The 12,365-nt window shown below is 35.8% G+C and overlaps 2 protein-coding genes across 4 annotated transcripts; both read right to left on the bottom strand.

Annotated features, from left to right (window-relative positions):
* Window positions 1-1,502: 1,502 nt before the first annotated feature.
* On the bottom strand, window positions 1,503-7,114 carry LOC140666061 (uncharacterized). Its single transcript, XM_072892799.1, has 7 exons — window positions 6,409-7,114; window positions 4,135-4,809; window positions 3,221-3,451; window positions 3,066-3,132; window positions 2,838-2,999; window positions 2,623-2,728; window positions 1,503-2,508 (listed from the first exon to the last, which is right to left on the bottom strand). The coding sequence occupies exons 1-7, from the start codon at window positions 6,494-6,496 to the stop codon at window positions 2,413-2,415; spliced, it is 1,425 nt and encodes a 474-aa protein (XP_072748900.1). The 5' UTR covers window positions 6,497-7,114; the 3' UTR covers window positions 1,503-2,412.
* A 129-nt stretch (window positions 7,115-7,243) lies between these two features.
* Window positions 7,244-12,035, bottom strand: LOC140666058 (solute carrier family 53 member 1). 3 transcript variants are annotated; one of them, XM_072892790.1, is made up of 12 exons: window positions 11,896-12,035; window positions 11,404-11,557; window positions 11,020-11,276; window positions 10,621-10,882; window positions 10,353-10,528; window positions 10,120-10,221; window positions 9,718-9,955; window positions 9,246-9,440; window positions 9,001-9,170; window positions 8,672-8,805; window positions 8,056-8,272; window positions 7,683-7,819 (listed from the first exon to the last, which is right to left on the bottom strand). In XM_072892790.1, the coding sequence occupies exons 1-11, from the start codon at window positions 11,962-11,964 to the stop codon at window positions 8,062-8,064; spliced, it is 1,968 nt and encodes a 655-aa protein (XP_072748891.1). In that variant the 5' UTR covers window positions 11,965-12,035; the 3' UTR covers window positions 7,683-7,819; window positions 8,056-8,061. The 3 variants fall into 3 exon arrangements, with proteins under 3 accessions (XP_072748890.1, XP_072748891.1, XP_072748892.1); XM_072892789.1 differs by lacking the exon at window positions 8,056-8,272 and having other exon boundaries at window positions 7,244-7,819; XM_072892791.1 differs by lacking the exon at window positions 7,683-7,819 and having other exon boundaries at window positions 8,132-8,279.
* Between the last annotated feature and the right edge of the window lie 330 nt (window positions 12,036-12,365).

Below are 12,365 nucleotides of genomic sequence, written 5' to 3'. Positions count from 1 at the left end.
TAATTTTTAATGCGATATATCAGAATTAAATTTAATTCAATCGACAAATAATTTTTCCTATCCGGGATGTGGACACACAATACGCACAATCATGTACTACAAATCGCTATATGCCAATAGTCTATTTGTACACAGATTGTCCTTTCATAGTATTCTCTGCTTTTTACGCGTCTTATATATATATAATGTACACTCGTGTAATAATATATAATATATGTTAGTGTTGATAGAGAAGACTAGAAACATAGACTTTCATGCTTTTAACATATCATATCACACTCATCGACTAAGAGATACATTAATCGTTTAATAATATATATCGTAGTGATAGAGGAAAAGGAAGAGCTCTTTATATCGTGAGATCTTTTATGCATCATTATGCTCGTCTTGTCCAGCATAACGGCGAATAAAGATGAATCTTATAACAGCAATAACGCAAAACAGAGCCACGCTCTCGCATTCGCTCCTATTCTCGCTTTGCATTAAATATATATATAGACATCTGATATTTGCTAAAATAAATAGTAACTCTGCATTTTTTCGACTTAGGAGATTAATAGCAGTTTATAGATTCTCTTTACACAGCTAACAATGACGATTATCATAGAAAAATAAAATATATTGTCCTTTTAAGCCAACAAATATTATACGTATATGTGTATTTCGTGTGTGTATTTATTAGAAGTTTCTTTGCAGTAAGCATATTTGAGATTATTGTTCATAAAGAAACACTGCATCTCGAAAAGTGTAAAAGTGGGAAACATACAGTTTAATTTGTATGTTTGCACAGCTCACGCTATATTGACTTTCTTATATCACATAAAAGCAGAAGATAATTTGAGATAACAATTATTAAAGATGAGAATAAAATCAAATAAACACGATTAAAAAACATTCTTATAAATGACAATTTGCTTCAATTCATTGTCAGATAAAACTATTTAGAACCTATTTATCACTATTTAGAACAAACAATTCTAATATTTAAATATAATGAAAAAAGAGTATAGACTTAATAGACCAAACGTTTTAATTCTTTTCCACAGATTTAAATAAATTTTTTAACGATAAATATCTTGATAAAAAATATTATCACGCATAAAATAGTTTGTAAGGAACTCATTAATTCTGTCGTTCCGAATATACATCTAAAATTAATAACAACAAAATAATACAATATAAAATTGAATTCCTCTCATAGCTTTGTTTTTGTTAAAATTTCGTTGCTATTCTTCGAAAGGAGAAGATCTATTTCCAGATTTCAATAAAAATCATCCGATTCTATCATGTACATTAAAACGAATATACTACGCGAAATATCATTTACTCTGCTATTAATGTGTACATATTCTAAGAAGAATGTTTACGAGAGTGTATGTGTGGGTTTCAAATTTCTTTGTGAGATATATAATCAATCGTATAATTATACTGTATAACTTTCCATATTCATTTCGGCCAATGGTTCCAAACAGATTCGAATAGTGTTCCAAATTAACGTAGTCATTCTTTTTTCTCTTTCTTTACTTTCAAAGGAGTATATACGTAGTATAGTCTCGAAGAATAGACTTTGGTATACCACTGCAGCGTGCAGCGCGCGTATTCAATCAACGACATTCTATCAAGCATCTGTCAGAATGTCCATCGGATGTCCGAGCTGCAGATGCGGCGAACGACGAGTCATAGAAAAATAATATGACAATCGTACGGTAACTCTGTTCCTGCTATGAAAGTACAAACTATAGTACGTCGCGACGTTAGAAAACAGTTGGGTGTTCTCGAATAGACGAGCGGTTTTGCAGACACGTCGATTTTTAATTCGTCGTCCCTCTCGTTGCCTTAACTCATAAAAGCGCTATCGATCATTATCGACAATTTAATGTTTCGATGTTCGAAGGACCGATGTATCGCGCTTTTGCACGGCGCATGAAAAAGATTTTTTTATATTTCTTTTGGAATATAATCAGCTAAAACTAATAATTTTTGGATTAAATTTTCTTTTTTAAAAAACTTTTATAATGATGTTTCTTAAGATTCGATTCAATAAAAAAAAAAAAAAACTAAATCCATCCACGTAAAATCGCTGACACATATGTATTTGTCGAATTGTATGTTTACCGTGCTCCATTTCGCATACCTATGTGTAAGTAGACACTTGTAGTGTTGTCTTACTTCCGGAAGGAAGATTCGCGAACATCGGTCAGTCTAATATCGAATCGACCTCTCTTGCCCCTCTCGTAATACACACGTTACCTCCCACGCCGTATATAAATATTAAAGTTGTGTATACACTCAAATATAATAGATAAACATTTCCGATATGGTACATTAACAGTGAGCTAAGCACCAGGGAAGATTTCTTCGAATTGCGCGTGCAATTGATTGATTCTCTTTTTTTTTTCTACTTTACTGAAACTATATGTGGTCCTCTTCTTTGTTGTTGCTTTGCGCCGGCGTCGCCGGGGTAGGATCGTCGTGGAACATCGGATTCTTCACCTCCATCTCGCCCGTCTTTAACGGAAAACAAAGTCATTGTTAGGATTCATATTCGTAATCTAGGATTCTGGGAATGAACGTTTGAGATTTTTAGTTTCAAAAGACTCGTAGTTTATGGGGAAAACTCACAGAAGCAAGTCCCGGACACTCATAAACGGTATAGTCACCCTCCTCGTTCTCCTCGTCGCTCTCCGCTTCCGAGACGGAACCTGGGTCCCTCGTTGCAGAAGTACGACTGCAACAAACAGCGTTTCCTCTTTAAAATTAAATATATACTTGTTTAATTCTCTTTTTCTTTTTATATAAAGAAAATAAATTAATAGCAGTTGGTAAAGTAAATTCACTTTTCCATGGCGATAATTTGTTGCTTCTGATGTTGGAAATGATACATCTGGGCAGACTGGGCGAGTCTCTGATCACCGGAAGGCGACACATCCTTATTCGGTCCTGTTACACCGTAAGCAGGATACTCTATATCTGCTGCAGCTTTTGCACCACGTTGCAGTCTAAAAAATAAAATAAAGTACTGTGAAAAGAAGCAAAACGTATGGAATTATTATATCTGGTATTACCTGCACCAGGTTAAACTGATCAATACCAAAGCGAACATTGCTGCTGCGCTGCAACCGGCAACTATGGCTGAAAGAAAAAAAAAAGAAAAACATATTAATCGCGTCGATCGGTCTATACTCTTGCAATCGTCATATTTCACCTTCTCTTTACTTACCGATGAAATAGATGTCATTGTTTAAGTCGTGATCCATAGGTACCATCAACGGATGAATAAATCCCGCGGATCTGTCCGATTTCGACGCGTCGAGTTGTACGACCAATTCCTTCGGTGTTTTTTCATTGACACTTCGCATGTTCTCTTCGTGTTTTACCAATATTGGCACCTTACCTACCACCTCTTTCTCTTGCCAATTCGTCCTCAAAGTATCTTGCTGATTTACATCATCTACGGGTTACATAAATTCCGGAATTTTTAATTTCATTCATAAAGAGTGTCTTTAATAAAGAAGCAAAAAAATTATATAGTTATCACAATAGCAACTATATTATTATCAACAGGTCAATATAAAAAGAACAAGTTTAAAAAAAGAAAGGGTTAAAAATAAATGGCGATGAGATTATCGAGACTTCTATAGACTTGACGTAATTTGATCCTTTCAAGGCTCTAGGGCAATGCTTCTCAAACTGATCTCCTTGAAATCCGCGAGATAAAAATGAATTGCAAATTAAAAGATGACTAATATGTAATTAAAAAAGTGATAATACATTTTTTTATGACAAAATTCAATAGAGATTCATAAAAAAGTAATAATACATCTCAAAGTCATTTGTTATTTAATTACATTAATATGTAAACTCTGCGCAGAAGAAAATTAAATATAATTGAATTTATTTTTCCCTATTTGTATCATTCGAATATTTTACATATTTTTAAATTAAATTATTTTCTATAAAACTTGTAGCTCTAACTTTGGAGGGAAACAACTTTGGTTGTGAGTAGATAGTAATTCCTTAATCGATTTTGTATTCTTTGCAAGATTTCACGCGTTAAGATAGACTAAGAAGCACTGCTAATCTCTAAAACTTTAAAAGCAATTAATAAGAGATTCAATCAGCGAGAATGTTTACCCGAGGAGAATGGCGCGTTGTTGTAATATCTGGGATCGTTCGGTGCCACCGCAAACGGATGTTTCTCCCCGAGATTCGAGTTGTCAAACTTGTAAGTAAATTCCGGCTCGGTCTCTGCCGGCGATGCCGGCCGTGCGGCTTCTCTTCCGTCCTCGTGATGCAACAAGATGCCCAGCGCGGGATTGTGATCTATGTGGAAATTGTTTACGACAGGTTCCTCCATCGCTCCCCCTCTATCCACATCGAAGGTCCGTCCGTACTCGAGCTCCTTGGGAAAGTGATCGTCATTGGTCTCGTCCGGCTGTTTTTCCTCGGGGTAGTCCGGATACTTATTGTGATTTAGATTGTAAATGTATTCCGCCGAATTCTGGCTCGCGATTTGATTGACAATCGAATTGTGATAATGAGGCGGATGATAATAATGCTCCAGCCACGCGTTCAATTTCCGATTCAGGCTGTCCTGGGCAGCCTTCCTGTCGGTTAAAATTTCGACAATTCTGCGTGACTCTTCCTCATGGTTCAGCTGCTGAAGATTGCTGTGCTTCTTGTGCACAGGCGACAAGAACGTAGCCAGATGGGAGCGATGGAGACGTTGTTGAAGATGTTGCTGGTGCGCTTCCAGATAGCGGCTCAGTTGCTTTAGCACGATGTCCTCTGACGTTTCCGGAAGCGCATCTGTATAATGTCAATTTAAGAAAATGGAAATCACATTCTCATTTCCGCATCGCGTTTTTTACAAAATCAATATCAATTACCAGCTTTAATCTAATGGCTAATTCTAATGTAAAACTTTTGCGCCTGATAACGAGAAGATGAAAGATAAAAGTTTACGCGGCTATAAATGGCGCTAAGTGCATCATGAAAATTGAAGTGCGTTCGAGTTTTATACGCATATTTAATTCTTAAAACGCAATATCAGCTGTCCTATATCAGCTTCTATACTTTCATTGCTATTAAAATAATGATTCTGTTTTGTTAAGAAATTATTATCTTTTTTCCTTTTTTAAATTTATTTTTCGCTCATTACATTCCTCAAAGAAATATTATTCTCTCTAAATGATAAAAAAAATTATGTTACATTAATATTCCGTAACGCGATCTCCCTTTAGCGATGTATACGATGTAAAAATAAATAAAAAATAAACTCTCTTCTCACACATAATGAAGAGAGTTTTCTACTCGAGATATTGATCTACGAAATACTACAATTAATAGTAGAATTGCTTATGTCATAATCGTATTAACTTTTAATTCCATTCTATCCGATTAATGTTGTAAACTGAAACATCGTGAATTAAACTGGAGTTATATCAAGCTTGGATTGTTATCGTCGAGCTTCCTGTCGTTTTCGTCGCCACGAGTAGAAACGGGTTTCCTGCGGTCAAGATATAACACGCATTTCGTGATAACACACCGGCTGGAAAAATTAACGCCTTAAAGTTTCTTCGTAAAATTCTAAATTTTAAAAACCATTTACACTGACGATCAGCAAAGATTGAATCACTCTTCTAATCCTCTTACAAACAATCCCGCAATGTACTCTTGACCTTCAAGTTCTAATTATGTGATACGCTTCGAGGATGGAAAGATACCTCGGGGATGATGATGCTGCGGATTATCTCTACTCATCAGTCTCACAATAAATCATAACAAGGCACAAAGTTTTTTTATTATACAATACAAATAATATATAATTAGTTTTTATACCATTTCTTTAAATTTCTCTTTTCGCTTTCTTTCTTTTTCCGAATTTTTTTAAAATTTTTATTTAAAAAAAATTAATATAAATCCTCTAATATCGGCATATTAAACTCTTCTGTTTCAACTTTTAGTAAAATGAAAAAAGTTTTCTTTTTAAAAAAAAAGACGATTAAACGTAACGATAATAGTTCATTGCATCGCAGTTAGCTACTTTTGTTTTCAAATTTTGTTTTGTTTTTTTACATTATTTCTGTAATCTAAAACGAAAAAAATATTATTTCGAGGGAAAAATAATTTCTCTATATTTCTTATCTAAAATCTAAAAGAGAGCTAGATTATCCCCTAATGTTGTCATAAAGACTCCTTTCCTTGTAACATATTTTTTTCCTTGCAGACAGATCAAGTGCATAAATTCGTACGAAATACTCGGTGAATGTGATTGCGACATTTGACGGATCAATCCTTTCTAATTAACACGAAAGGCTACAAGTGGCTGTCCTTCAAGTAACGTTATCGTGTCATTCCCCCTGGAGACGTTGTCTCTCAGGACCATAGATTTTCTGCCTTACTTACCCCGATAGAAGCTGAGCTCGCCGATGGACAGGCTCAGCAGGAGCAACATCAGCGTCAGCCAAATGCAGCCCCGCCGAAGGAGGAGCATCCTCTCGTCGTAGTCGTCGTCGTCGCTGCTGCTGCTCGGCTGCCGAGGGCTGTCCGTACACGAGATGTACGACGATCCTATCGTCGCTCTATTCGCGTCTCCATATGCGAGAGAGCACGTCACTTCATTCAGGGCGGACGGCGAGCTTGCGCGGTTCAGTTTCACGTTCAATCAATAAACCTGACCGCCGAGACTTTCGCCCTCCCACGTCCCACCTTCGTTCTTCTTGTCACGACGTCGCACGACGCACAAGCGAGTACTCCGGATTTCGTTCTTTGAAAAAAAAACATTCGATTGTCCACCACCTTCTCCCTCTTTTTTCCCATTCGTCACCGTACCGGCGATTAATAAGAGCGTATTAGGTGCCATTAAGCTGCCATGTGCCCCCACTATTTCGCACACCCGCATCCGCATGTGAGGATTTGTTCCGGTCACCAGATTCGCTGCGGTTCCAATTCACTTTCTGCTGGGACGTGAGACGTTAAGTCTTCAAAGTTCATCCGTTCACCAACGTTAGATGACGAGGAAATTATGTTTTCTCCGGTGTTTATGAGATGATGTATAATATATACGTTTCGATGGTGGGTTCTGATGAATCTGTTCCTTGGGATTGTCGGAAAAAGAAGGATGTTGTTAATAATGACAGTGATATCAAGATTCCCAGTTGGATATATATACTTGGATGCGATGCTCGGTTTGGTAACGACACGCATTTGAATGTCATTGTTCTTAGAAACATAACGTTTCACTTTGTAACAATCATTTATTTAGTCAAGGTACAGCGAAGTAAAAGTACATCAGTTCTTAACGTTCAATATAATATCTCATTCTTTTAATTCGTATTTGTATTATTTGATTCCCAATGATAAGAACACTTACTTACAGGTAATCTTTAATAACATCAACAGATATTAATGTAGATATCTAATTAATGTATTCCACATGAATGATAATTCGAATTCTCTTGAATTCTTCGGAATCTACATTCGACACAATTTCCTGCTTTTGCCAATTTAATCAGCTGTCATAATTATAGACGAAATCAAAAGTGGTACAAAAATTGATTTAGCTAAATGATCCTCGCCTCAATTGTCGTCCATAAGAGATTCGCCTTTCAAGAGTAACCGAATCGGCCTGCGCTTTTCGTCAACTTTCTGCTTCCTCCTGCGGTTTATCACGCCGTCGGAAGCGTCCATCATGCGCAATATTTGCGTCTGATCCGAACAGTCGACCGGTGCGACCGAGATATCTCGCACGGCTCGGAACTTTCCGCAATTATTCAAATGCTCGTTTTCCAAACGGAAGAAATTCCACACGAAACGCCTGTCGGGCAAACATTCCAACATTATGTGACAGCTCAATTTCTCCCAATCACTCTCTCTATATACATTAATGTACATGTGCATATATATTATATATTTGTAATAAGCAAAATATTCACATATATATCGTGCAAACTATTTTATCGAATTCAAAAATGAGTTGAATTTAAACATTCATATCTTGAAAGAAATTAAATATCCTTAAACATATATACAAACGAAAAATAGACAAATTACAACATATCAAACACTGCAATCATGGGACTTCACTAATTCGTCTTCACAGTCGTCCTCATCGTCGTCGTTCGCGTTGTCCATTAGACGGATCACGTTTCTGATATCATCGTCCTCGTCGCGTCTGATGGGTCCTATGGAGATATCTCGCACCGCTCGGAACTTGCCTACGTTGTACAGATGCTCGTTCTCCAGTCGAAAGTAATTCCACAAGAACCTTCTAGCGACTTATTAGTATAAGGCGCATTGTTAAGCGATTAGATCGGCTGATTTATCATCGATTAAGTCGTATAGTTTTCTCGACTTTCGACGATTAATTATTCCGTTACTATTATATATTATATAGAGTACTATTACATTATACAGCGTGCGATTCGACATTACAATAGAGTCGCTTGAGGTAATTTCGAGTGTAATGCAAGTATAATTGTACATTGCATGCATATCACGAGCTTAAACATTAATTATATTAAGAATAATGAGACAATACAAATTAATAATTTGCATTCATCGAGCTAATATTTGACAAGTGTTTCTCACATCAATTCTGACAAATAATCGCACATTCCACGTGTAATCGCATTCGCGATTGAAGCATGAATTTCAAGCATGTGCTTACCTGAAAACCTCCAACGGAGCGACTATGGAAACCATAAGATCTGCGTGAACGTAACCCATTTCTGTCAGGGACAAGGAAAATGCCCATCCAAATCGCAAGATAAAATCTTCGACCATCGCAAAATAGTAATAATACTGCAAAACAGAATAGAAAGTGTGACAAATTAATCGTTACATCAATCAGTAAACTTCTTGTGCTGGAATGACGCATGCAATTGTTACTTGTTTCAAAAGGAATAAAGTGAGTAATCTACGAATTAAATGTCAGCGCAAGAAGTTGATATTAATTATTATTAATGTTACTATTGAGATATTTTTCTTTTAACATACGGGTGACGAGTAAACTATCTCCTCCCTAAGAAACTTGTTTTCTCCTGGACTGCTGTCGAAGAGACCCCAGTCTAATTTCACATCCCACGTATATGTGAAGCAAGAGCTCACGAAACTGACTGTAAGCCACAAGTAGAAATAGGGATTCTCAGTAGACAACACGTAGTATTCTGTAAGAACAAAATTAATTTTGATAAATAAACAATTTCTTGACATTTTTATGTTAGAAAAAGTAAAGAACTTACTCTTGTTTGTCAAATGCAAATAGGAGAAAATGACAACGAAGAAACTTGTTGCATACTTGACCGCGTTTAACAGATGCGGAAAGGCTTCCTTCGTATCTCGATAACGCCTTAGACATTGCGCAAATCGAAACCAAGCCGGTAGACACACTACAAACGGTCTCATCGACAATTCACGCATTATACAAGTTTCTGTATCTATTAACAAAATAGAAATACAGATGTTTTAGGAAACTGCAGAGAAAATAATTATATAGGATTTTATTAAAACATGTAACAAATAAATTACTAGTATGTTTATTAAAAACAATTATTCAAATGGAATAATTAAAACGTTTTATCGAATATTGATTAAAAATATAAATAATAAATATAATAAAAAATAAAAGAGTAAAAATGTTATGTTATACATTTACATATAATGTTAATGAGATTCGACTCGTATCTATATTGATACAACTAATAATATACCAACCCGTGACATCGGTCCAAGAAGAGTTCTGGATGTAAAAACAGACAAAATACTGAAAGTCTAGGAAAACTGTGTGAAGAGAATTGAGTTGATCAGCGAGCCAAAAGTCTGCAAAACCTACATAAAAGAAGGGCGCGCAAAAGATCCGACCCATAACGCGTAACGTCCAAAATCTGGCCTCGTGTCGTAACGTCCTGGTAGGATTGAACAGGAACAGTGCCAACAAAGCGTAGAACAGCACCTGTAAAAAGCTAAAATCAATTCCTTGGGATAAAGAATTTCTTGCGCTATAAAATCAATCGATTATTCATCGCGTTTGACAATTTATTTCTTAATAAATTGAGTAGCGCTCAAGTTATTCTTAGAAATAAATATCAAAATAAAGCAGAATTAATGTAATCTTACTGGTTGAACAAATGGCGGCACACCCAATGTGTCGCTATACAGGAAACCCAATATAGATACGGACCAGACCAGACCAAGTATCGTTGCCATTTCGATGATGTGCTGAAAGTACATACATACATCATAAATTCCGACTCTGTTACAATACCAACAATCTATTTTTAATTCTAAAATGTTAATGCAAAATAAATTGATTATGATGTATAGAATATTTATTTAATCTGTTGCAAAACCTGTTCTGATAAATGATTGCGTGGATCAAGTTCGAATATCAGCACATGATTCACACCAGAAGACCTCCAGCCGTAAACGTTGATTCCCATGAGGAATAGAAATTCTATCATAAGAAGTGGTCCACGATAAATCCGACACAATACCTTCCAATTGTCTTTCTTGTTGTATCGCATAGCTAAAACGACATAAAAACGTAATTTAAATTAAAAAAATAAAAATATATATGTTCCATATATCAGAGATAAAAGGAAAAAGTGTTCTGTTTACCAGATAGCATCACAGCTATGAAAAGTACGACGAAAGCCCCGGAGAAGAGGCCTACTTTAAATGTGATCCAGGGAGAGAGTTGCTCTCCGAGCGGAGGCACCCTAAGCCGCTTCATGGCTCGTTGACGATCACCGTGCTCCAGATCTCGAGTTACCAGAGCCTCGGTTTCCGCGATGAGCCTATCTATATCCTTACGAGTATGAAAAACCGCTGTATCGACGTGTTCTGCACGCCATTTGGCACCAATGTCGACATTCAAAAGCTACAAACATTATCATTATATCATGTAAATTTTCTAATCACACATAGAATAAATTATTATGGTTCTTTATTAATTTTTTATTTCATTTTATTATTAAAATTATTTATGCACAACTCGCATTGATCAGACTTACATACTTTGTCGTGCTTCTTCAAGATTTTTCGGAATCCAGTGAAGTTCAGATTCTGGTAGTTTTGAAGCAAAATGAGAAAAAGGTAGAATTCGGAAAAAGCCAATTTCAATTCCTGCAGTTTACGTGCTGATACTGTCTTCTTGTGCAAGATGTGACTGCGATGGCGCACCTTTCGACTCTGAGCATCTTCAGAAACTGACAAAATCTCGCTCAGGTCGTTGTTAAGTGTCGAAAATCTACGTGTAGCCTCTGCCAGTTTTTCTAAAGACAAATCAGTATTATTTATAAGCATGTTATATCTCACTGTGTAATATTAGAATATTTCTTAATAAAAAAAAAATTATACAATATTGACAAGAATATTGGGAATGTTGATAGACTACTTTACCAGAATAGAAAGTGTTTATTTTAGCCAATTCCTTGTCACAATAATGGAAGAACTTTTCATCAAATTTACTAAAGTAGCTTTCCAAAACATGTGCTTCGCTTACATCTGCCGATGGAGCCTGCTCCACTGCAGCGTACAGGAGAGCCTTCATTTCCTATCGCATAATGAAATAGAAATTATACAAAGTATCAGAGATAAATGTTTAAAGATATTTCATTATAAACTTTGCAAATATATATATATAAAATTATATATAATATGTATAATATATATAATTGCATTGAATTAAAATACAAAATATATACATACAAGAATGCATATATATATACATAAAGTCAAATAAGACATATGTTTTTATAAATTTTCTATTACTATTTGTGGAATCTCTTGGTTCCACAAATTGTGAAATTGTGTTCATATACGAGTGTAGATGTATGAAACCTATATATAATATCAAATGGAAGAATATTTTGTATGCAGAATTTTCCGTACCTCGTAGTTGATGTACTGTTTTCTCCATTCTGGTGTAATGTGAGCGCTGAGATGCTCCGCGAATTTCATGCTTGATGTGTCAGTTTACGCGACTCGTTTCGTTATACGCGTGACACTCAAACGTGTTGACATATACGCGAATAGAATTGTGACGTAAATTATTTTTGGAGTTTTCATTTCATGCGTCCGCCGCGGACGACGACGCATGTTTGTACGTATTTATTTAGGTTATGCATGCGCGGTTTCTTTCAGAGGAAACCAACCCTGGCGCGGTATGTCGAAATATTTTTTTTCCACACCCTTTGTCACGAGATATTACAAGATTGCTTTAAGATACGAGTTCTAGCGACAAATGTAGAAGAGTTTTCTTTCTCCGAGGGTTATATTTGTAAACAGTTTGCGAACCACGTGACGTATAGCGGCATGCTAGTTTGTGCACGTGTGTATTATTAAAATATCTTCTCTTGTAT

Source organism: Anoplolepis gracilipes, chromosome 5 (genome assembly GCF_047496725.1).
Source record: "Anoplolepis gracilipes chromosome 5, ASM4749672v1, whole genome shotgun sequence".
NCBI classification, from domain to species: domain Eukaryota; kingdom Metazoa; phylum Arthropoda; class Insecta; order Hymenoptera; family Formicidae; genus Anoplolepis; species Anoplolepis gracilipes.
This window is presented reverse-complemented; position numbering and strand designations above follow the sequence as displayed.

Coding starts and splice junctions, on each gene's coding strand:
- LOC140666061 (XM_072892799.1), bottom strand. CDS start 6,496: ATGCTCCTCCTTCGGCGGGGCTGCATTTGGCTGACGCTGATGTTGCTC. Junction 3,000..3,065: donor ATCAGTTTAACCTGGTGCAG/GTAATACCAGAT, acceptor TTTATTTTTTAG/ACTGCAACGTGGTGCAAAAG. Junction 2,509..2,622: donor AGTGTCCGGGACTTGCTTCT/GTGAGTTTTCCC, acceptor TTTCCGTTAAAG/ACGGGCGAGATGGAGGTGAA.
- LOC140666058 (XM_072892789.1), bottom strand. CDS start 11,964: ATGAAATTCGCGGAGCATCTCAGCGCTCACATTACACCAGAATGGAGA. Junction 9,171..9,245: donor TTTGCATTTGACAAACAAGA/GTAAGTTCTTTA, acceptor TTGTTCTTACAG/AATACTACGTGTTGTCTACT. Junction 8,806..9,000: donor AGATAGTTTACTCGTCACCC/GTATGTTAAAAG, acceptor TCTGTTTTGCAG/TATTATTACTATTTTGCGAT.